Genomic DNA, 25,207 nt, shown 5'->3' on the forward strand with positions numbered 1-25,207 from the left:
GCCCTTGAGCTCATCCTGCATGCAGGCCGGTCCTGAGAGGAGACACAACACGAGACCAAATGATGAAACTGAATGAAATAGCCTGCTACGGCCTTGGTCATTCACCACTCACACACACACACACACACACACACACACACACTTACACACAAACACACACGCACGCACGCACACACAGTTTTACTTTATCTGACGAGCTATTGATTGACTGTTGAGCTGTTCATTATTTGGTGTGAGTCGGGGTGGGGCTTTTGTCCAGCATGCCGTTGTCTGAGTCAGGATGGAGAGATGAGGACGGGGCATCCCACTCACCCTCTGCACAGCCGGAGACACTGCTGCGCTGCTGTCATGGCAACAGCAGCAGTCACCACCACCAGCATGGTCCTATAACGCACAGGCCAGGAGGAGTCACACACACACACACACACACACACACACACAAAATAGGAATAGGACACCTCGCATTCAGGCACTAAACTAAATATACTAGACCTCCAGGAGACAAATGGAGATGCAGAACGTGTGGTGCATTGGTTCCTGGTTAGAGTTACAAACACTTCTCTCTGGGCTGTTTAAGCCTAAATTTAGTGAATATTTTTATGGCTTATCAGATTTTTCTGCCCTTGCCCCCCATGTGAAGGTAATGGGATGGAAATACTCATATTCTCATATAATGCTAAAATCATTCTATAGGGCAGATGTTGTTGCAGCTTAGAAATTTCAACACTACAAATAAGCTCATCAAGAGAGACAAAAATCTATATCCTTTCTTCAACTTAAAATCATGTTGGGCCACAGTCAGGTTTGTAGTGGAAGGTAAACACATCTAAACTCAGTTCATCAACCTTTTCTTTTGTAGAATAAAGTTTTTTTTATCTTTTTAGGCTGACATCCTTTATGACATAAATTCATAATATGCAGCATAATAAGTAGTATCAAACTGAAGAAAGTTATATGAGTGTATGGTCTTTTAAACAGAAAATATATATACTGTATATTTTTTTCAATATATATATTGATGGTTGTTAGCCTTAAGATGATCACTAGTTTACCCACCTTTATATGCACCGCTACATCACTGGTCATGATTAGTATGAATCTACAAAAAGTGTTGTTGTTTTTTTTCATTGCAAATAAATTGTGTTATTGGTGTTTTCTAGCATATTCTTATGCCCCTGTGAAAGAAATTCTGCCCCCGCCCTTTACCACCTTGCACGTCTCCAAATCGGACATTTTCTCTCTGCGACTAGGCATCATAACGCTACTTATAAGCCGCAGGCTTTGGGGCCGGAGCAAGGCAAAATGAGACAGTTAGCAGCCTCACACAGATATGAATGGTTTCATATGGGATAGACTATGAGACAGTGCCAGCGCAGGTCCCATTCAAACAGGTGTGAGGCTGAGAAACAATCCCAGGTGGCGCATGTTGATCGGATATGAGACCATATAGGAGCAAAATGTGAGCGTCTTTGCGCTTTTTTTTCAGGCTTGAGCAACCCGCATCCGAAAATAGTGTTGGCTGTTAGAAAGTAGGTCGATAGGAACCGAGAGCGACGTTTGTTTCCATGCTTTTGTCTGTTCTTTGTTGTTTAGCGAGGACTGTGGTTTTTTTCATAGCCTACCCTTTAGTGAAGAGCGTTTTACGCACAGGTGGGAGATACCCGCTCAGCATAGGACAGCCCCCTCTCTGCTCCTCGGCGGATGATGTGAGGAAGTGACATTTTTCACCGCTGCGGTTCGGGACAGCACAGCTCCTCTGCAAACAGGTGTGCGGCTGTCCGGGTCACTTTCATGAGCCTTTTTCCTGCTAGGACCAAAGGGAGGTATAGGATCCCAAAACCTTAAGCAAAGCCTCCTCGACGCGGGACAGGGGGGAGCAGAGGAGAAAATCAACCCCCCGTATTGAAGTCTGCTTTTTATTAGCCTGGTCTATTTGAACGGGATCAGACAGAGAGAGTGAGGGAGAGAGAGAGAGAGTGAGAGAGAGAGAGAGAGAGAGAGAGAGAGAGAGGGAGAGAGAGAGAGAGAGAGAGCAATGGCAACGAAAAAGGCGTGCATGGATGCGCCCAAAAGGAGCCGGAGTCCGGTCGTGTTGGAGGCGGAGATGTTCAGTGAATTTCAGGACTGGTGTCTCCGGACTTATGGAGACTCCGGGAAAACAAAGACCGTCACCCGGCGAAAATATAACAAAATCATGCAGACACTGTTGCAGAACGACGAGTCGGATGGCGTTTATGTCGACAACAGCCACATCAACGCCAAATTCAAATTTTGGGTGAAGTCTAAAGGATTTCAGGTCGGCAACAACATTTTGGGAGAGCACAACAAGAAAGGAGCATCAGGGAAACCCGTTCTATATGTCCCGGTCAAGTCAACGGTAAAGTGTGTGTGTGTGTGTGTGTGTGTGTGTGTGTGTGTGAGTGTGTGTGTGTGTGTGTGTGTATGTGAGAGAGAGAGAGAGAGAGAGAGAGAGAGATAGAGGGAGAAAGATAGAGGGAGAGAAAGAGCGTGCGTTTGCACACGCGCACGAGATGTCCCGTTGCCGCCTATTAAGTTGCCATTATTTCAGGCTTCGCACATGCACCTGTCACATGAATAAAATTACAACTTATCAATGTTTATCCGTCCGCGCTTGCTTTCACCTTTACCGACAAAGCTTCACTTTGTCCAAATCCCAACCAGAACAGCCCTACTCTCATCGCTTGCTGCCATAGCAACGCCGGTGCCTCCAGGCAATCGCAATTGTAAAAGGTAGGCTATCATGCATAGCCATCTCGCCAATGAGGTTGAAGTCCTGTCAGTGGCATGCTGCCGAGCGCAAAGCATGAGATAATTGTCCATTGACAACATTTTGTTTGAACCGCCTGCTGTAGCCCGGTACGGTGTAGTATGGTGTGTGTGTGCGCGCGAGGATGCCAGCGGCATGCCCACGGGTCGGCTGTGTCAGGGTACTTTGGTGTGCCCCTTCAGGGACCACACGCTATTTTCGGAAAGCCAACTTACAAGATGTCAGATCCACCTTTTCACTGTGGCGCTCAGCATGTTTGATTGTCATTGATTTATCATAGGACGCGCGTCCTCGTTGTCCCAACTCAGCCATGCAAAATTATCTATATGTTCATGCTCTGGATGGATTTATTGCCTTCTTTTGTAAGGATAAATATTGTGCACGTAATTGTCCCAAGATCAGGCTAATTGAGAATATATCGTAATGTGGCAGTGTTTGCATCCCACTTTTCATTGTCCTGGGCAGGATGCGGATCGGTTCACAGGCACTCGTTGCTCTGGCAACACCTGTGTAGCCCAGGATACTCTGCTGCCGCTGCATTTTATTATGTAGGCTACCGACTAGGAGTCTTACATGAAAAACTCCATTAGCCTACTTAAGGGTGTCTCTACAAGACGCACATTTTCAAAATTAATTTCTTTGTTTGATGGAGGGGAGCCGCTGTGCGTAATTTGGTGACCACATGAGGGGCTGTGGCGGAAACAAAAGGGTCTGTTCGGGGCTGATAGCGACGTGCGCTCACAATTAGTGCCGAGACTTCACTTCTATATCACACTGCTGCCGGGTTATGATGTTTCTGTAGTAGAATGGAAGTTAGGTCTACACACCATGATTAGCCCAAATTTACATTCGTATAGGCCTAATTATCAACTGCACCCTATTTAAGGGGTGTGCCATACATTCTTCTTTTTGTTTAATGGTGTTGAAAGGATGGATTGCCGAGACATGTAGATGTTTGATAAATTGTCACAGTGCCCGGCCAGGATATCCATCCGAGGATATTGGTTTGGGTGTTTAGCCAATCTGAGTGTGTGTGTGTGTGTGTGTGTGTGTGTGTGTGTGTGTGTGTGCGTGCGTGTGTGTGTGTGTGTGTGTGTACGTACGCGCGTGGGCGCATTTGTGTGAACGCGCTCCCATATCTCTGTATGGTGTTTGGGCCTACTGTGCCAGCAAGGAGGCAACCACCATTTTAAATAACCGCCTTGAGGGAATAATCAACCCCCACCCATCCTGTTGGGACAGAGTCTCTCAGGACCGCACAGAGCAAAAAACACAAATATGTTAACAAACTAGGATGATATGGGCACAGATTAGAGGTGTGAATTATTTCATTATTTGATTGAATAGCATTGATCCTTCCACAGGTGTTTTACCTGTGTGAGTGCACAATTTAGATTTAGGCCAATTGCCAGTCACAAATCTCCTCTAATCTCCATGCAATATTATGTTTCAGTCAGGGCAAGCGGACAGGTGCGATTTGTCTCTGGGCAGGTGCAGATGGTGCCTGAAATTTGCTGTTGTTTAGCTTTTGTCTGTGTCTCTCTCCAGTCATTTCTTGGCACGTTATTATTAATTCTTGAATGGCCTATTTTCCAATATATTTATCAATCTAACATTCTTTGGGCCACAGTTTTTTGTCACAGATTTCTGTGAAAGGCCCATCTAAAAATGGCTGAGCTGAAATGATTCTCTGGGGGTTAGGGTTAGTAAAAACCATATTTGGACTACACAAGGCTGAGAAAGGCACTGTATGGCTGAAAAGTGTACCATGCATTTGAGAGGAGTGCACAGGCTTTGTTGGTAATATCATAAGGCAGGGGGAAGCCTCCCCCTGACTCAGCTCCACTTGGGAAATTTGAACAACAAACAAAACAACAGCCAACACAAGCTGCTTCTAATGATGAGTCAGAAGTAACATATCGACCAATTTATATGGATGTGACTGAGTGTGTATTAGAATGAACGCTTTTTGATTTATCGTGCGTTCGCAGGCTTTATAAATAGGCTATCCTGGACGAGTGGAAAAGTGACACGCACACACACACACACACACACACATACATACACCCCCCCCCCCCGACACACACACATAATAGCCGTTGCCCCTTCCTACGGCTGCAGGGCCGGGGGCGTGTCTCTTGAGCGTGTGCATTGGAAGCCCCGCTGCAGCTGCTCCCGGGGTGTGCCAAGTTTCTGTATGGGGGCAGGCATGGGGGTAAATGACGGGAGGTTGGGTGGGGGCAGGGAAGGATGGTGGTTGATGGGCAGACAGAGGAGGTCTCTTCTCTGCGTTAGTGAAGCATACAAGGCAGCTTCAGTGTTTGGCGGGACAGAAAGGCCGAGCACAGTGGCATTGAACGGCGTTGCACAGACTCAGTGTGGCTGTTTGTTCTCAGGCGGCTGGAATATTATATGGAATTTCTCTCTCCCTTTTCTGTCCATCTGCAGCCTCCAGTCTCTCTTGTCTCGCCCTCTTTCTGAACGACTCACAGCCCTTTCCCAGTGCTCAGAGAATCCAGCAGCCCTCAGTGTGGAGATGCAACCTCGTTTAGCTCTCATTATGTCCTGATTAGAGGACGCTACAGAGGAGGAGGGGAATGGAACCAGAAACAGACACCGAGATGCGCCGCAGAATTGAACGCTACATGCTCATGCCTCTCCGAAGACGAAGGGTGTCACAGTGCACTCTATTTCAAAAGAAAGGCTTAAACGCTTTGTGCATTTTCCTCTGGCTGATCTGAGCATGGCACTGAACATTTTTTAAAGAATGAGAGCTGTTGGTTTTTGTTGCCATGCCAACTGGAACCTGTAAATATCTCTGTTCATCTCTCACAACCAGGTTTTGGTGGACATACTCTCACACACAAACACACACATATACATGTAGCGGTTCACCAACACTAAACGTGACTCACATGATGTTTAAAATACTTATAGAACCGTACTTGCAGGATAGGCAGTCACAAAGGATGAATCCCGTAAACATCAGCTTCTGGAAAGCTTTAAATTGAAACATACCTATGTGACTTGTCTAAACCCATTACTAACCATCTATCTGAAAAACAAAGAAATCCCAGTCACAGGACAGGACAAAAAAAACAGGACTGGCTGAGGAAGACTAGGTTCTCATTAATGCGTGTTGAATACAGAGGATTTAATAATAATACTACTGTACAAAATACAGACTGTGCCCAGTCCTGGACTCTGAATCCTGCTCAACCAAAACTCCTCCTTGGTATAGAAATCAAGAGTTGAGCACTATTCTTAATCTTTGTGTTGGAAAATGGGCCCTAAATGTTTTGCGCCTCACCATCAAAAGGGAAGAGGAACATCATCATTATTATCTGATTAATTAGTCCACATTTCCCCTGAGAGCGCTCCTTTTGTGAAAGGGGCATAGAGTCAAAAGAATAGTGCCCCTATTATTCTGCAGCATTTGCATTAATGCTAGTTTTGCATAGCACATTTCTAGCGCTTGATCCGGCCTTTTTGTTTGTCCCTCTCTGGTAATGTTTATTAGGGGCAGCACATGGGCTCATACTCACGGGTTCAAACAGCAAATTCAAAACCCTAAACAACCCTCACCTACTTGTTCTCCTCTCATTAGTCATCAGAGTGCTACTGATGGACTTGGCAGAATTTAGCTACTCCTTTATCTCGGGGATTGACTTGTTTTCATCATTTTTGTAGTGTTTAAAGTGTAGATGAGTCATGTTTGCTCACACACACTCACACACAGGACACATACACACACGCACACACAGGTATGTCCACATGCACACACACTCTAAGATTATGGAACACTTCTTTGTTGAATGAGGCGGAACCCGAGATGTACAAAGGAAGAGACAGTTCGTGTTAATATTTGTTTATTTGCTAATTTGTGACATTAGTATGTCAGCGGACGACCATGCTCCAATATGAGTTAATGAGAACGGGTGACGAAATATCTCCTGCATGTACGTGGTAGTTTGTGTGTATGTGTGTTCGTACAAAGAGGGGGTCGCTGATCGCACGCTCCGTGTTTCCTCCCTTCAGCACCCTCTCTGTTGCCATGGAGAGACAGTTCTTTGCTTTCCCATAGGAGGAGAAATTAACACCATTTTTAACTGGCCTGGGGGCCTCCCCCCTGTGTGGGAGATAGTCTGAGTTCTGCTCCAGACACACGCACACACACACACACACTCACACACAACACACACTCACACACACACACACGCACAAACACGCACGTCTTTAAGACAGCGGTAATCTTCCTGCCACGCCGCTACTGTCATTTTTAATACCTTTGCAAGGCCAGCATTTAACAAACTGGGACAGTATGGTAATAGCATGAAAACGGTGAGACGGACTCTGTGATGTTATGATGTGTGTGTGTGTGTCATTTGCATACCATTTTGAGTCAGTGACTGGAACATCAACAGTGCCGGTCTCCGGACCAGCGGGACTGTCTGTGTCACCGGCGCTATGGGATATTGGGGATGTCACACACTCTATCACATAATGATCATCATGGGAGCGGGAGAGAGAGAGAAACACACACACACGCACGCACACACACACACACACACACACACAGGCATGAATATGGGACAGAGGGGTAGAGCACGGTGCACCTAATGTGGATTTAATGACAGGGCTTTATGAATTGAGCCAGAGAGGAGAGGATGACGGTGAAAAGAAAAGAGGGAGGGATGAAGGGATGGAAGGGGATGGGTATTCAACATAGGGGCCACTATGGAGGTAATATTCTCTCTCATCCCAATTCCTCCCATATGAGCCTTTGCCTTCCACATAGTCCCTGTAATGAACCCTTCAACACACACACACACACACACACACACACACACACACACACACACACAGAAGATACAAAGATTCTTCCATTTACATGTCCATTAGCCAGTTGATATATTTACTGGGGGCTGATGGGGCTTTAAAAGATGACCTGTTGTCACATCTGCAGTGAGATAATCTGAGTCATGAGTAGTGTTGACACAGCCATCTTTACTCCCACCCTGCCCTCCTTGCTGGATGCACACACACACACACACACACACGCACACACACACACACACATCGCCTCACAGAATAACCCAGCACACACCACTACTACCACAATCAAACACTGAAGCTATTTACTGTGCAGCCACCTTACAAAACCCAAAACATGGATTCATTGCATCTTGGCTTGACTTTGGAAGTTAAAGGGCCTGTAACGCACAGTGCTAATTAGATGGTTTTGAGATTGTTGTTTTTTTGTAAATGCTCTTTACCGATACACCAGGAGAGTTAATATATGTCCTTGTGTGATGCATCTCCTCTATCTTTGCTGGCCTGTCTTTGTGACCCAGCTGCTCCCCCCCCCCCCTCCCCCCCCCTTCCTGACCTGCCTGTGTGCAGGACTGCTCCCCTCTCCCCTCAGCAACTCTCTGCTAGAGTGTGTGTGACTGCCAGGGGGGGTGGGGGCAGCCGACTCAACCCCTCCAGTCTCCTAGCAACAGAGCGGTTTGGAGCGGGACAGGGAGAGCGCGGAGGGGATGGGGGCTGGTGTACAGTGGCTGGGGAGAGCAAAGTCCTGCGGGATTAGAAAGATGGAGAGAAGGAGGAAGGGAGAGAGAGAGAGAGGGAGAGGGAGAGGGAGAGAGAGAGTTTTTGTGGTGGTTTTTTTTTTTTTTTTTTTTTTACGTGTTGTTGGTGATTAGGGATGCTGACATTTCTCCTTCCCTCTTTAAAAAAAATGGTGTGCTGCTGATGAGACCAAATATCTACAGAGCCATTCAACAGCTGTTCTCCTCGGAGATGCTTCGGCTACAAGCTCGGTGCTACGCCCGGTAAACACGGACCGTATTTAAACACACAAATACACACACACCCAGAGCACGTTGTGTTCAGAGGTGAATGTTTAACTCCCTGTTGAGTTGCGTTTGGCAGCCTATCTGGCAATCTACAACCGTGCCGGGCGATCCAAGGCCTTTAGGTAAATGGGTAGCAGGATTGACGTGGTGGCTAATTCCTGGCAGGAAAGAAATGCAGTCTTGGCTGCAAACATGATTCACTTGAAGGCATAGTCTTTCTTGAGGAGGAGAGGCAACGCAGGAGCATCACAAATGTTGGTCTTAGACTCAAATGCATGACAGCTTTCTACCAGGTCCAACACTGGTGGATTGCAACATATGTGTCCCTTTTTAGGCTGGATTTCTGGACTGCAAGCAGAGAATGCACTGAACACAGAATATCCCGTAGGTATGGTGGATATTTTGTTGGGCTAGGCAGAATTCAGTGGAGGATGCAGTGGTGTGGGTGCACTGCACACCCTACAGTTGTATGAGATTATCTAAATCCAGCGTGAATGGACCTGACACTATTGTCCCAAGCGACAGCGGTGATGTCACCAGGGAATGATGATACCTCTAGCGCGATAGATTACAGCGGTGATGATGAGGTGGAGGATCGCTATTATTTCATTTATTATCATTACATTTAGCCCATGCTGACAGGGAGAGTGGCTAGAGAGAGAGAGGGCCGGATTAAAACAAACCCGCTCTGTGAGCTGGTTTTAGTTGCCATGGCAACGATCATTACCTCGCACTTGGGAGAGCAGGAGCAAGGAGAGGGGGAAGAAAGAACGGGACGGAGGTAGGGGATGAAGACATGGAAGCAGGAGAGGGGCGCAGTTGGGGGAGGAAGAGAAAATGAAATGTCAGATCCCAGGAACAGCACAGAAATGTCAAGGGGGGGGGGGGGGGAGTGTGATTCCTCAATGCCAGGGGACAACTTTTTGAACTCTGGACCTTCCTCTCACTCAAACAAGAAAAGATCACTCCCCACCTAGAACCCATTCTCCAGAAAATGTCAGAGCTTGTCTCACATCAGTGTTTCAGAAGTGCACCCATATTATACATGAGAAACTAAATTAAAAGCAAAAAAAAAAAGTTCCATTTCACATTGTTGGGGCACTACATGTCTGAAATAGTACTACTTGCAGAAATATGATTGTGGCTTACATCTAGGAGGTTACAAGCAGCAAAGCATTGGCTTTTGATTATCAAGAGGCAAGTGAGGGAATGAAAGAAAACTTGTGGGGTAAATTAGAGTTATTCAGAGAGAGAGAGAGAGGTAGAGGTGGAGAGCAGCGAGTGAAAGAAAGAAAGCCCCATGTGGTGCTGTGGATGGGGGCCGTTGTCCTGGCGATCCCACTTCTATGGTGTGTCACATGACCCTCTGCCCCGCACACCTGCCCGAGAGAGATCGGTGGCAGTTTCTATGGCGACAGGGTCAGCGGTACGGGAAGCAGGATGGCTGCTAGAGGTGGCTGCAGGAGGGAGCGTTGGTCTTATACAGTAGCGGCGGTGTTATTTTTAAACATTGCAGAGCTGAGGCGCCCGATGGTTGCCGACCCAACCGGGGCCGAGACGTCTCCACCTGAGACAGCAGTGAGGAATTTCAAACTCACAGTTAAAGATAGACTGCTGGAGTAGAGCTGGGCAAAACAAGGCTGTTTCAGTTTTCAGTGAGAATACCTTGTACAGTGTGTTTGTTGACTGTCTACGGACACATGACCTATGACTCATATAAGCCTGAAAGATCTTTGCTGCCCCAATCACACGGCTCCATTTGCAGCAATGTATTTCAGAGATCGTTCACTGTAGATGATGCACACATGACATCCGCTCTGTCAGCCCGAGGCAGGACGCTAAACTAAACTACAGCCTCTCTGTGTTGCAGTGTTCAGATGGGGGTTCGGCCCAAGACAACTCCTCCTTGAAGCGTGTAGCAGTGGTCGAAGACTTCTTTGACATCATCTATGCCATGCATGTGGAGATGGGTGCTGACCCCGGCAGAGCACCCAAACATGCAGGCCAAAAGAAGACCTACAAAGCGGTGAGAACACGTCCAACAAAACAGCTCATCCTACCTGTAGACACACACACACACACACACACACACACACACGGGCCATCCAGGTGTACTTGCAGGGTGCAGATAACTTGCTAGCAATGATATCAGTATCTCTTTATGCTTGTCTGCATGACAAAGTTACTACTTCTTACTATTATACAGTATATTGGGAGTAGAGACAGAAAAATATTTAACAGTCAACATGGCTAGCATCATGACAGACAAACAAATGTTTTGAAACATTTTTGTTCTGAGATGAAATGTGCGGTTTGGAAGGGACTCTACAAGCGAACGATTGGGGTTTTTCCATTTTTGTTTTCCTCACTCTGCATATCTATACCATTGGCACGTTGTACACCCACAGACCACCAAGTACTTTGCTTTTTCTCAGAAACACAATATTCTACTTAGCTTAGACAAACATTATGTCTTGTTCTCAGCATCAGTAGTTACCAAGGTAACAATCAACCACCCTTACCATGAGACAAAAAAAGACAAAAACAAACTATATATGGTGCATAAAGCACAAGAGCAGTGGATGTTCTTGTGTCACATGATGGAAGCCTCTGGAACAAAGGCGAGCTGTGAGTTTACCCGACAACCTGAGGTGTGGTCTCGGGTGCGGCGCCCTCGCCAAGTGGCACAGGACAAAACGAGGGGCTTTGTCTGCGGCTGTAGGGGTGCGTCTGCGTTGCGGGGCAGGGTTTGGGAGGGGGGGGTAGCAGGACTCGGGTTCCCCTCCTCCCCCCCTTGGGACTAGAACAGCCAGAGAGCGGATTCCTCCCTGTGCCCCTGCCCTGTAGAGAGGTCCTGTCACGTCTCATACAGTGTACCCTTTTGAGGAGGCAGCACCACTGGGGCAGGGCATAATATGGAACTGTCAGTGTGGCCTTCTGGGAGGTGCACACTCCTCTGGGTGGCCTTTCCCTCTCTGCTGCCTCAAGGGGTCATGGGGGGTGGGGGCGTAGGGGATGGGTGGGGGCGGTGGGGAGGGGTGGGCACCCCTGCTGCCTCTCCATGGTCACGTGAAGGTCGCGTTTAACAGGGAAACGCCGGGGGGGGGCGGGTAGGCACGAGGCCGGAGATAAACAGAGAAGGGAGCTAGAGCATGAGAGAGAAGAATAGATATGAGTCAGCTGCACCTGGGAGAGGAGGAGGAGAAAGGAGACAGGATAGGATGAACACCAGTTGTGTTTTACGGTGTCAAGGTAGGAATATGTAGAGGGCAGGAGCTGGAGTCGGGCCATCGGCAGACGTGAGAGAGCGTCTAGAGGGAGGATTCCTGCTCTGAGATAACACATAATCACTGACCCCAAACTTCCACACGTGCACGGTACAAAAATACCACAGAATAAGAAGAGAAACACCTGCACGCAGTTTGAATTCAGCCGCAGCTGAGTCTGCCTGTAAGTACATATGTGCCGGTTATGCCGTGCCTCCTGCCATGACCCGGTCGCCTCTGCTCCCTCCCCCGGCACAGATAGCAGAGACCTACGCCTTCCTGCCCAGAGAGGCGGTGACACGGTTCCTAATGAGCTGCGGAGAGTGTCAGAAGAGGATGCACATCAACCCCAGCACTGCAGAGTTCAAAGGTAACAGCCCACATCTGACCTACGCTTGCTTCATTCATTCTGGAGACATCATTAACTGAAATGCCGTTGCAAATACGCTCAGATCTTTAGACATGCTATCACCAGAGAAAAGGGTTAATTACAACGTTACAGTACATACTGATACTGTTATACAGTACAGTACCATACACACTGTTATAAGCTCACTATCCAACCAGTAGATGATCATTACATTAGTCACTGTATGATTCGCTGAAATAATTTCATCATAATATTCACTGAGATATTTTTAAGCCACCACACAACAGCAGTCTAATCTAAGACAGAGGTGTTCAATGTGTGTCTGACACTGTATGACAACCACACACATCTGAATGACGGACCCAAGTTCTTCTCTGCCACACACAATCATCTGCAGGTGCATGTGCTTTGAAGAGTTTTTTTTTTTAAATTGAAACCTCATAAATAATAGCAATAAATAATATATATCCATCATCAACATGATGTAACAAAGACTCAAGACCAGTGATTGTAGAAATGGACTAAAATGATCATAGAGTTCCTCTAGTGGCCGATGTGGGGAATGCAGTCAATTCTCACCCACATTGTTTGATTTCAGGTGTGATTGAAAGACTGCTGGTTGTCAAGGATGCATTTTGATCATTTGCAGCATATTGCAACAATATTATCTTTAGATGACATAGACATTATTCACTGTCTATTGATATTCTACAGGTTTACCTTGATTCTGCTTGGCCTGCTTGCTTCTATAATGATTATTTTAAGATATCAATGCTTATTGTGTTTTATGTTTTAGGCTTTTAGGTGTGTATTGTTATTGTTGTATTTTTGCTTTTTGCAGAAAATGATAGACCAACCTCATTGGTCCCGGACCTCATTGATTACAACATGCCCCTTACTGCCACCTACCTGAAACAAATGAAACTACAGTGTATGACTGCCACTGAAAGGGTAAGGAGAGCCCGTCTGGTACATAGGCTACTATAGTATTTGTGAAAGCGTGGGGATGGAGGGAATGGCTTAACTACAAAATCGTGCATTATTAAGACTTCCTTATTTACAACAATTGCATTTGTATTGACTGTATGCCTATTCTTTGAGCTCTATGTGGTCTTTTCTTTTTGGGCAAAGCATATAGACCTAGGGAGTATTATTTTGTGGGGCAGAACAGGTCATCTTTCCTCTAAACTTTAAATTTAACATTAAACATCCAGTGCGGCCCCCTACTGGGAGAGTGCACCAGTGTGAAATGGGGTTTAGCTGCTGTTCTGTAGAGTGACGTCGCAGCGAGGCTCCGCCCGTTTGTGGCTCTGACAGCGACTGATGGATCAAAATACCGGCAGAAACGACTAATACTGAAGTAAAGGGAGCGGTGCTTCGAGATAATAATGTAGACCCCATGAATAATTAGGATTATCCGGAACAATGATTCATGCCATGATTCGCGGGTGAGTAAAATTAACATATGGACAGACTGTTAGCAGCCTCTATATTCAGACTCAGGATGAACAGGCAAATCATTTCATAATTCATAAACATTAATTTTAGTGTCGTTTTTGACTGTTTCATATCTCTGGGTCTGCTAAACTGCTTGGGAGAGAAGTTCCTACCTGAGACATTGTTTATGATTTAGTTGGATTTTAGTCTGTTTTAGTCAAGGGCTTGTTTCACCTTTCACCTATTTCTGTGTTCACAAGAACTGATCCCAAGTGGATTTATAATGTGTAACAGGTCTGCAGTACTCTCCATCAGTGATGACAGTTTAATTGCTCTAAAATCCACTCATCTGCTAAAGTTACTCCCATTAGAACTACAATTATCAGTGTTAGATCAATTAGTATTGTACAGAAATATGGTGATTCAGTTACAATAAAATCATACTTGCATGCAGTAAAGGAACAAATTTGACCCACGTTTCTTTTTTAAAAAGTGGATGAAATCAAATCTGAAGTTTCAGAGATAGCTTTTTATAGTAATGTATTATTCCCCAAATTTGCTCTTTACCTAACAGTCCTTACTGTTATGTTCTGTGTTGTAGTTTGGATGCAGTTAAACTACTTTCCCAAACATTTTGAGAATACCAATGGGTACTAAACTAATGGATGGACTTTATCCTCTGTGAACTCTGTGTAGTGTGATAAACTAACCTCCGTTTTAACAGTAGATCCCCCTACATTGTCAATTATTTATTTTCCTTAAGCAAAAAATAAATGATGCCACATATCCAACTACTTATCTTATAAACAGTGTAATTAGAGACTTTCTCTTCCCCTCTCTTTCTCTCTCTCTCTCTCTCTCTCTCTCTCTCTCCCCCTCTCTCTATTACTACATGGCTCACTTGGTACCTAATAGAGCCGTCACTGAGCGTTTTGGTCCTCCTCAAAACCCTTACACAGAGATGCATATTCCCATGAGTATAGGCCTATTTGTGTGCTCTTGTGGGGGAACGAGATGCCGAGGTGTAATTCTGCTCTGTTCCCATTACACAGGAGTTTGCCCCTTGGACTCATGGCGCCATGCATGCTACAACTCCATATTGTCTATAGTCTATAGTAAACCAGACAAGCTTAAGAGAAGTCGCCATCCAAATTGGCACGAAGTAAACTGGCATGGGTTGCAGCGTTGGCCCGAAAGAGGCGTCGCACTTGTTAGCAGATGATAGCGTTTGTACAGTTTGAAGCCAAAGCTCAGGACAGCCGTTGAATAGTGTGTTTTTGTGTTTGTGTGCCTGTGCTCTCCCCTCTCTCTCCAAGCTAATCCTTACCCCCGTGGTTCACTCATGTTTATGTTACGCTACAATGAGCATCTTTGGGGTCTCTACGTAGATGAGTTAAAAATAGCAGTGCTCCAAGACACGTATTATTTAAGAGGGAGGCTGCTCCTTTTCCTCTTCATTCTGCTGTCATACTTCCACAATGTGGAGTCAAGGGTCAAATCAAGAAAACCTCCATTAACAGTAAGCTGAGGATGTAGAACAGACAAGGCATGAAGAAACTCCTTCTCTCTCTCTCCCTCTCTCTGTCTCACAATGTGAATAAATCACACCGTACTTTATGAAGAAGGCTTTTTCACTTCAATCGTGTGTTGAATGGGAAAGCTGTAAGTTGCTGCTATGAGTGTGAGGTTCTCTCTCTGCCCATTCAGTTTTCTTTCAGTAGTCTGGTCCACGGGGCAATACATCCTACTTTTTCTGTCTCCCTTCCTGCTCACAGTTCCTCTCTCTCCCCCTGTCTCCCCTCAGGATGACAGTTCGGTGAGCAGTGAGGACATGGATACCGCTGAGCCCACGTGGGTCGCAGCTGAGCAGCCCCCAGTGCCTGAGCCCAGTCCGCCCAATGGAGAGCGGGTCAGCAGCCCACCAGCCACCGTTAAAGAGGAGGACGGTAAGACTCTTTTACATCTGGCAGTGCTTTATGTAGACTTATGTGCATAGCCTTCTTGTGTTAACTTGAGTAATTGGGCCCTCTTGTCAGCACTAGATGTTATTTATGTGATTTTTAATTTATTTTGTTTTCTAGTTTTGGATTTCCGTGAATTGTTTCCTCTGAGATTGGAAAGCATACTGTTTCATTGCATAGAAAGGGCACAGATTGGTACACAGGCAACAGCTTGTCTCGTTCTTAGTGGACTAATCCAAATAAATCCACTCTTATAGGGGGTGGTATAGCACCCCAGTCCCAATCCATTCTGCACCCCCGTGACCACCCACTCTCTCAGGGTAGAGGGCTTACAGAAGTAGGACAAAGACCGATATTAACCTTCACAGATTAGGCACCACAATAGAAAAGGCAAAAAAAAAATGGAAAGGGAGACTTTCGCTGTTCCAGTGAAAATGGGTGTGCACATGACACACAGGACCCATCACAGTGAAATCATCACAGACTATAATGTTGTACTTTGCAGACCAGGGAATGAAGGCTCCCCCTCCCCCGCCTGTCCCTCCTGCTTGCCTCTTTCCCTCCTCGCTGTTAAAACTCATAAGATACCCCCCGTTCCCCTAACTTATATTTATTTTGACAGTTGACCCCAATACCCACTTCCTTAACAAATTCAGACAGCACAACATTAAGCAGGAAGACCCCCCCCTAATACACACCCACACTGTTGTTACTGAAGACAAAAATAGTGCAATATTTGAGCAAACAAAGCCACATTCATGTTGAATTCCTTTGATGACAAACAACCGCTCCATTCATCAGTATATCTGTTCCTCTCCACCAGATGATGACTCCTCAGAGAGCGGCAGTGCCAACGGGCTGCCGGCCCTGACCTCCCCGGAGGTGCTGGCTGTGGGTGGGAACCCCCCAGATGGCGGGGCCCCTTACGGGGAGGTGACAGAGAACGGGGTGAGCGCTCCCCTGGACTTCAGCACCACCTCCTCCTCCTCCTCCTCAGAGGACCAGCAGCCAGTCAACCTGAGTGACAGACTGCTGCCTGTGGGGAACTCGCCCCTCGCCTCGTACCCCGCCGACCCCAACAGGAAGTACCCCGTCAAAACAGAGTACACCAACAAGGTAAGAGCGGAGACATGTTTGGGACTGTTAGCTCAAACACATGGTTCTTGATCTATCTCATGTGGTACGAACTTTGTCTTTCTTGTTAGAAAAGCACCTTGTTTGTCTAGTATAATCCATATTAACAGTGTTTTTGTGTATCTGTGTGTCTGCAGTCCCCTCAGTACAGCTCAGGAAGCTATGACTCTGTGAAAACTGAACTGAGCATGAGTGCAGAGGACTTGACCTCTGGTCGGGCGCAGATCATCGACGACGACGACGACGATCATGATGACCATGATGACAGTGACAAGATCAATGATGCGGAGGGCATGGACCCCGAGAGACTCAAAGCCTTCAATGTAAGAGTCCTATCCAGCCATGCTTTTTTGGAAGCTGCAGTAGAATTAAATTCTTATAGAGAGAACATAGTAGATTAAGAATCACAGGTACTATTCTTATTAATGTTGCACCAGTACTGGTATTGGGTATCGGCCAGCTATGGTGCTAAATTATGCATTTAGACTGGGATAACATTAATAAATTCTCTGTAATGTAACATTATGTAGAAAGATTTTTTTATAATCTTATAGAATAAAGTAACAACAATGCAAATATTAAGGACAAGAACAGTTCTCATATCCGTACTCAATATCGGCAAGTATTCAGCATAGTATTTGGGGTAAAATGTGTATCACTGCGGCTCTGATTCTAATGTAAATTAATATTAGACAGTGGTTCCAAAAATGCAAATGCAAGTGAATATAGACACCAGAAATATTGTTCTGCATATCAGCAACAATAAAATGTTCATCGCTCCTGTTCCCATAACCTCCCCCTCCCTCTTTATCCTCTCTCCTTCCACTTTCCCTCTACCTCCAACGCTCCCCCATCCCCTGCCTGCGCTTTCCTCTTTTGTTTCCCCCTCTCTACACCCCTCTCTCTCCACCCCGCACCCCCACTCCATTTTTCTGCTCTATATCCCCTCCTCCTCTCTCCCCTCCCCCCATCTCTGTCTCTGTCAGATGTTTGTGCGTCTGTTCGTGGATGAGAATCTGGACCGCATGGTGCCCATCTCCAAGCAGCCCAAGGAGAAGATCCAGGCCATCATCGAGTCCTGCAGCCGCCAGTTCCCAGAGTTCCAGGAGCGCTCCCGCAAGCGCATCCGCACCTACCTCAAATCCTGCCGCCGCATGAAGAAGGGCGGTTTTGAGGTACGAGGGCCCGAGCTGTAATGTTCTCTATACAACTGCACCATATCAACCCACTCATAAAGCTCAACCACTGATTTCCCCAACTCCCTCTTGCTTAGTGGGAGATTGTTGCTCTAAGGAGTAAATGGGACACAGAGAGATAGGAAAAATAATCCAGCATTATATATTCTTAATGTGCAAAAATCTCTCTGACCCATGTTGCCAGATACGACCAACACCTCCTCACCTCACCTCCGCCATGGCTGAGAACATCCTCGCTGCTGCCTGTGAGAGCGAAACTCGAAATGCTGCCAAGAGGATGCGGCTCGATGTCTACCAAGCGGCGGTAAATGTCTTGGCAGGAGAACGCTTGTGAATCTGCTCAGCAGGGATTGGGAATGTGCTAGGAGGGCTATGCGTCAATAACGCTGTGCCAAACTTTACAACTTAGATTTACAATTTTCTGCCAAAACTGAAAACATTTCATTTCTTGCAGGACGAGCCTGCCTCTGCTGACAAGCCCAGCTCGAGGGACCCTGCGTCTGTGGCCCCTTCAGGCTTCTCAATAGCCAGTGCAGCATATGCCCAAGACCAGCTCTACACCAATGGAGGCCTCAACTACAACTTAAGGGGCTATGGGACAGTCAGCAGCAACCAGCAGAGCACTGGTGCTGCACAAACCAATGGTGATTAGCTTTTATCATTCCAGCTTAGAAATTTAATTCATTCTGCACCAAATAGCACGGCCTGGAAAAACACATGGTGATGCCGGGCAGTTAGTCATTACACAGTCAGTACATAGTGTGGAAGAAAACTCCAACGAGAGAGTGGCAGTTTGACAAGTTTATTCAATCTGCAGGGTGGGAGCCAAGGAACTCAAAATCTGAATGATTACACAGAGTTGTATAGTGTTGAATATTCATGATTATGTTAATACAGATAGAATAATAAAGCTGTTGGTCAAAAAGAATAAAGTCATATGAACAAGACTGAACAACCAATGATAATTATAGTTCCAGCACTTTAAGGAGTAATAAGAGGTGAGCACCTTCCTCTAGAAGATTAGTTATTATTTTGTTAATGGTATCTATGAGATTTGGGCATTTGCACATTCTAGTTTTAATTCGATAAAGGTTCTTATAAAGGTGAAGCAGATTCAGTGTTCTTGTGTTTTAGGCACTTACGGTGTAAATATGGGTCAAAGGTTAAGTGACCATGTAGGAATGTTGCTTAGTATAGGTACTTTTCCATTTCTTCCTCAACAATAGGAATTTCTCAGGGTGAGGATGCTTCCTGCCCCTATTTCATTTTCCCTACTGTACGTCCTGTTTTGTATGCTTTCCTTAAAACCGTCCTCTTTCTGTCCACAGGTCCCACAGACCTGAGTATGAAGTCTGTGGCCCCTAACTCCTCCTCCTCCAGCGCCAACAGTCACGGTCAGGGCGGCGGCGGGGGCGGGGCATCGGCTCAACTCAGCCCCCCGGAGGTCACCGCAGTGAGGCAGCTCATCGCCGGATACCGGGAGTCTGCGGCCTTCCTGCTCCGCTCGGCAGACGAGCTGGAAAACCTGATCCTGCAGCAGAACTGAGTCCCGGCCAGGCTGAACTGGGCCAAAACCGTGCCAAGACCCTCTCCCAGCCTGTCCCGTCTGCATCGCTCGCTGTCACACGTATTCGGGCAGACTCTGAAACCCATACAAAGACACAAATGTACAAGAGTGAAACTGCAGCGCACAATTGGTCCTGTAGGTATGGTACCTTTACTTATTCGCACATGATTACGTATTTGAAAAGGAGCAGAACATATCACAGGCTGAAATATGTTTATTTACTTTATGCATTTGGTTCACTTTGACCTTAGTGCCCCGTTATCCTTAGCCATTCACCCTCTCCAGCTCATTTCACCACTTCAACCTCCATTCCTCTCAGGTCTTAAGCTACGATCTATGTGTGAAAAAAAAAAATGACAGTGCATTTATAGACAGAAGGACAAACTAGTACCAGAGGTGTTAATCTTAAATTAGCTGTCACCGTACCTTTACATCGGCTCTTCTGTGCAGATGTTTGGGTTCTAACATGAAGCTGCGTGCCTGAAACGCAAAGTTTTTGTTACATGGCAGTGAGTTAGTTTTTATTTTTTACACAAATGTAAAATATACCGTACAGTGGCATGATTTGACTGGGTCATCTGAGCAGATCTATTTCTAAATGATAACCCTAAATCTCTCTCCAAATTCACTTCTTTCCATGGAAAATTTGGTACATTGCTTTCAAAAGCTCCATACATGAATCGCTGCTAAAGATGTGGCTGCCTGCCACTGACCTGCTAACCTCAACAGCTACTGTAGGATGTGTTGACATACATATGTGCAAAAAAACGCAGAGACAGGAGAAGAAAAAAAAAACGAAAATGTTTGACATTTTTGACCTGTGATTTTGACATACTTGGTCCCTCTGGTTTTCACCATAGAATTAGAGTGGATTCATCAAAGCGATACCTCTGTCCTCTTCTGTCGGAGCCGTTTCCAGATTCTTAAGTGTGTGGTTACTAAGAGACAAAGACTCATTACCCAACACGACTTTATTTTCAGTTAGTTCATTATGAATATTTTTATCATAGGCAATTTCTCATTATTCAAAATGAAGGAACTCTAGAAGAGGCTTTTAAGAAGCCTGGGTATGCAAATTGAGGTCACAGACACCTGTCAGGGAAAAAGGAGATGAATATATTGTTTAGGCTCTTGGTTATAACCAGTGCTACTGGAAAAGTGGAAAAAGGTGCAATATTGAAGATAATCAGTAATGGTGTGCTTACTGGAAATACGACTTTGTCAATCCAATGTCCTCTTTGACTGATAATGGCTGAAGACTCTTGTTAGAGTTTATGGCAAAGAAGGAGGCGTACTTTACCACTTTCCCCTCCTGGTATAACTGTCATGTTGTAAAAAGAAATGATATCCCATGCAGCATTGTAGCCAATTTCAATGTTGTTATTTGTTGTGAACACTGATCTTTATCGCTAACCTCATAACTGAGGCACTTTCATGTATTGGGACCAGTCATTCAAGAGTGATTAAGGAAAAGGGACCTGGCGGAAAAATGAGACTTAATGTTGCACGTCTTTTTTTTTTTTTTTTTTACTTTGAAGTGATTTGGGTCATTTTGTGCACGAATTGTTCCGTGAGAGTTTTAAGTTGACACGTATCCATCACTGACAGTCAGGTGAACACAGGGGTGCGGTTGTAGTTGAGACCGTAGCGTCCATATGGCTTTACTGGATGCAGCGTGGGCATGCGGGCTGCCTGCCCGCCCCAGACAAAGAGACTCCTCCGTCCATATCATCATCCTCGCTGACCTCAACTGTTTCCTCTCTTTCCCATCTCCACATTCCTCCTTGACATCACGGTTTAAAACACACTGTTTAAAAAGAAGCAAAAGACAATCTTAGAAAAGATGTAATCGCATCACAGTTTACTCTCTCTCACAACCCTCTGCTGTGGTGTGTGTGTGTGTGTGTGTGATCTGAGGGCACACAGCGTACCCAGCCAGATCGAGAGCACAGTCTCACAACAGACACTTTTAATGGTGAGTCACTCAGCACAAAAGCAGTTGTGTATGTGTGTGTGTGCGTGTGTGTGTATATGTGGTGATGTTGTGATTTTTTTTTTATACTCTTTGTTGATGTTAGTGTTGACATTAAGAGTATGTTATTAATTTCTGTTGACTGTGTTAAGTGGAGTGGCCCTTTCAGAGCTTTTTTTGTACAACATTAACTCTGTGAAGAATTTATTCAGTAGGCTGAAACATTCCAAACAACGACAATGATTCTTCAAGCAGTCACCTTGGCTCGCACCTTATCGATTTGTCAGAGCGCTCAAAATTTAGAGAGATATATTTCTGTATTTATCACAAATCTATCAAATTATCAGTTATTTATCAGGCATGATCAGTGTATTAGCACTAATGCAGTTTCATTCATAAATTTGCAGAGATTGTCTCACTTGCAGGCCAGTCCAGAGTTGGATTTACATGTGCTAAATGATCATTTTACATATTACTACCATGCCATGATTGGACGACATTACATTCCAAATGTAAAATCTATTATCTATTGCAAGTTTGGAAGCACTTTATAGCTCAGGATTAAGGTAACACAATACAGTGATATAGGTGTGTCTTTACCTCATTTGGGATATCTGTTTCAGTTCAAACACCTTGAACTGATACTACACTGGACAATTTCTCTGTGTAAGCACTCCTTACATTTTCAAATTTGACACTACTCAAAATCAGAAGCATATCGGCTTCCTTTTTATGGATGAATATAAAAAATGGCGAACAGTCGCTATTCAGAAATCCCATTGGAGCTCAATCTTTCGAACACATGGGTTTGGATGGCCCATCTTGTTTCTAATAGACTAATAGAAGTCGATAGATGTACGTGGGACCTGGGTCTCTATACATGTCTTCCTTGTCTCCTCCACCTGCTCCTTGTTTACTATCTGTTACAGTAGCCATAGCAGTCACACGGACGCCGTCCCCTACACTTCATGTCTTACTCAGTGATGCTAGGTTGGTCTAGCACCATGTTCAACTGTCACCCCAGACATTTGCTTGCAGATTTGTATACTGTCTTAAGTCTACGCTGAGCAACATTTTAGGTGTGTGCTGGAGTTACTGTGATCGAAGACAACCACTTGTAGACATGTTTTTTTCTAATGGCCAATGGATTTTCTCTTTGTATTGACTGGACAATGTAATGTATTGATGTTTGATTAAAAATGCCCTGGTAGCTTGTGGATTGCTAAAGTGGTCAGATATATGTACTGTATAGCTGTACAAAGAGTGATAAAAGACATGTTTTAAACCTTTTTTCTGTGGGTACAGCACTGTTTAAAAAAATCAAAGTGGTTTTAACCCTTGCCTGTTTTAACTTATCATTTGGTGGTGCTCTGTATTACTTCTATTGTTATTTATATTATTTTATTTGTTGCCTCTCCTGCACTGATAAGAGACTGTAGCTCTGTGCAAGGGGTTGTACTGTATACCAGTGTGAAGCTTTGTATTTTTCCCCTCTGGTTTTGGACTCAGTGAAAGTGTGATGTTTACATGTACAGTTTTTCAGAATACTTTTTTTTTTTTTGCGTTTTGTTCAGGCTATTTTTTTCTCACCTACGCCCCAAATCTGTGTACATTTGCCTAGATATTTTCCTTTTGTCGTTTCATTGCATCAAATGCAGCTGTGACCACTTTGACTTTTGGTCACATGGTCAGACTGGGCCTTGATAACCGGCTGCTTGGCTGGGTATTGCGGTGGCTTCGAGCATCTGACAAGGAAATCTTGAGTAAGAGGGAGCGTCACAACATCTCAAAGTGGACCGTCAAAGATTTATTAAGGAGCATGATGACTTTAATCAACTATTTTAGGATACAACATTGTGGTCTAGAATAAGAAGGTAGGATGCAAGTTACTGGAGCATATAGGTGCATTTATTATAATGCTGTACGTGCTCAGAATCTTTTATTATCCCGGCCGTGTTGTCAGGAAAAACTCCTTGTCCTTAACCTGACTGGCAGCCTGGACGGTACACTTTGACCTGTTGTAATATCTCCTCTGTAACATAAAAGCCATTCCCCTCTCCTGGCCTTCTAAGGGGAACCCATAAACCTCAGGAAATACTGAATCTCCAAGTTTAGTTTTTATCCATTGATCTCTTCTGAAATGAGAGTTAAGTCTCTACCGAAAACCATAACATTTATATGAGATGTCTATTGTTTTGTACATTTATCATTGTGATTTAAAAGTGGAGCTTTTTCCAGTACCTGTGACTTAATATTTTGATTTTTGGAGTGTTTATAGGTATGAATATTTATTATTATATGTGAAACAACTAAAAGACAAAAGAAAAGGCTGAACCTGTTTCATTTGTATGTTTCATGCAAAACTGTCCAGGTGGGATTCTCTCTGCCTCTTACATATCACTAATGAGGGACCTGTGTTTGTTTGGAAATAGCGCTTTTTCAGTGTTGCATCAACGCTATGGTAAAAAAAACAGTGGTTTACCAACGGCAGAGTTGCAAGGCTCTCCTCTTCTCCTGAGATGTCAGTAATTGAATAAAATAGTGCGATGAGCTATCAAACTGAAACATGGCTTGTGGTTTTCTTTTTTTCCCCTCACATATTGTCTTATTCTCTCTTATTCCATCTGTGTCTCAGATCAGTAGGAAACAAAGAAGTGGGTTTACTATTTCATGAGTAAAGGCCTTCGTCCACAAGAGAGCAGCAGAGACAAGGAGAGCAGTAGGAGAGCGAACCGAGACTGCATGCCACCAGGGAGCAGCAGGTCATCACAGACTGCTGCAAAACTGCCATAACACCTGCAGTAAAATTATAGACATACATACAACAAATAGTACACACACACACACACACACACACACACACACAAAATGACATTTAAGTTATTAATTTGACTAATTCAGTAAACATGTTGCTGCCAATGTTACTGTCAGAGGAAAAAACAAATGGCTAAAAATTAGAAAGCTCCTATGAAAAGTAAAAAAAATCATTGACAAGACCATTCTTAAAATGACAAAATAGGTCAAATTATTGTCTGAGAATGATTGCATAACTTCTATTATTTCCTTCTTTCTACATCCCCTTTTAATACTCCTATTAGTCCATGTTTGCCACATTACAGATAAAGTGTTTTTATTGACTGAGATTACACAAACCTTGATCCCCATAAGCCTGTGTGGTTCTGATGCATGCGGCCACTGCCTTATATTATTCTTATTTTTTTAGAGTTTACGGTAGTGCCACATAGTTTGGCTTGGCTCAAACATGTCTGTCAATACTCACAGGTGGTTTCCCAAACAGATTCTCATGTGAAAATGAACGCAGCGTTTAACTAGAACAAAGTCAGCGTTCCCAGAAAGTAATGAAACATCGGCAGTGGCCTTGTTTTTCTTCTCACTTATCTACAGTTTTCCCAGCTATAGGCAATTTCAGCAACAGTTCCATTCATGCTCAGAATAATATTCAGAAGAAAGCAATTTTTTTTGAATAAGTACACTAGACAATCCACTCACCTTTTGTATTTTTTTTTTTATTTAGAGGGCGGGAAAGTAGTAGAAAGGAGAGGGAGACAGAGGAGAGAAAGCTCTGGTGGGATTCGACCATTCGACCATCTCTGGGCACAATATTCATTTGCTATATTTTAGTTTATAATAATATTCT

The 25,207-nt window shown here is 44.7% G+C and overlaps 1 protein-coding gene across 1 annotated transcript; it reads left to right on the forward strand.

Moving 5' to 3' along the window:
* The first annotated feature begins 2,035 nt into the window (after positions 1 to 2,035).
* nol4la (nucleolar protein 4-like a) lies at positions 2,036 to 19,556 on the forward strand. The gene is made up of 11 exons (XM_071545868.1): positions 2,036 to 2,377; positions 10,517 to 10,672; positions 12,171 to 12,282; positions 13,124 to 13,233; positions 15,524 to 15,665; positions 16,504 to 16,796; positions 16,952 to 17,137; positions 17,801 to 17,989; positions 18,195 to 18,314; positions 18,465 to 18,654; positions 19,339 to 19,556. Exons 1-11 carry the CDS (start codon positions 2,036 to 2,038, stop codon positions 19,554 to 19,556), a joined length of 2,058 nt encoding a protein of 685 aa, XP_071401969.1.
* Positions 19,557 to 25,207: the final 5,651 nt, after the last annotated feature.

The sequence above is a fragment of the Centroberyx affinis genome, unplaced genomic scaffold (genome assembly GCF_046629955.1).
Source record: "Centroberyx affinis isolate AG114_WGS23_722 - 3 ecotype Tasmania unplaced genomic scaffold, CSIRO-AGI_Caff_v1 ptg005062l_1, whole genome shotgun sequence".
In the NCBI taxonomy this organism is placed as follows: domain Eukaryota; kingdom Metazoa; phylum Chordata; class Actinopteri; order Beryciformes; family Berycidae; genus Centroberyx; species Centroberyx affinis.

Excerpts from the sequence above, each read along its gene's own strand:
- nol4la (XM_071545868.1), top strand. The coding sequence starts at position 2,036 with ATGGCAACGAAAAAGGCGTGCATGGATGCGCCCAAAAGGAGCCGGAGT. Across the intron at positions 13,234-15,523 it reads GTATGACTGCCACTGAAAGG|GATGACAGTTCGGTGAGCAG; the intron begins GTAAGGAGAGCC and ends GTCTCCCCTCAG. Across the intron at positions 17,138-17,800 it reads AGAGACTCAAAGCCTTCAAT|ATGTTTGTGCGTCTGTTCGT; the intron begins GTAAGAGTCCTA and ends TGTCTCTGTCAG.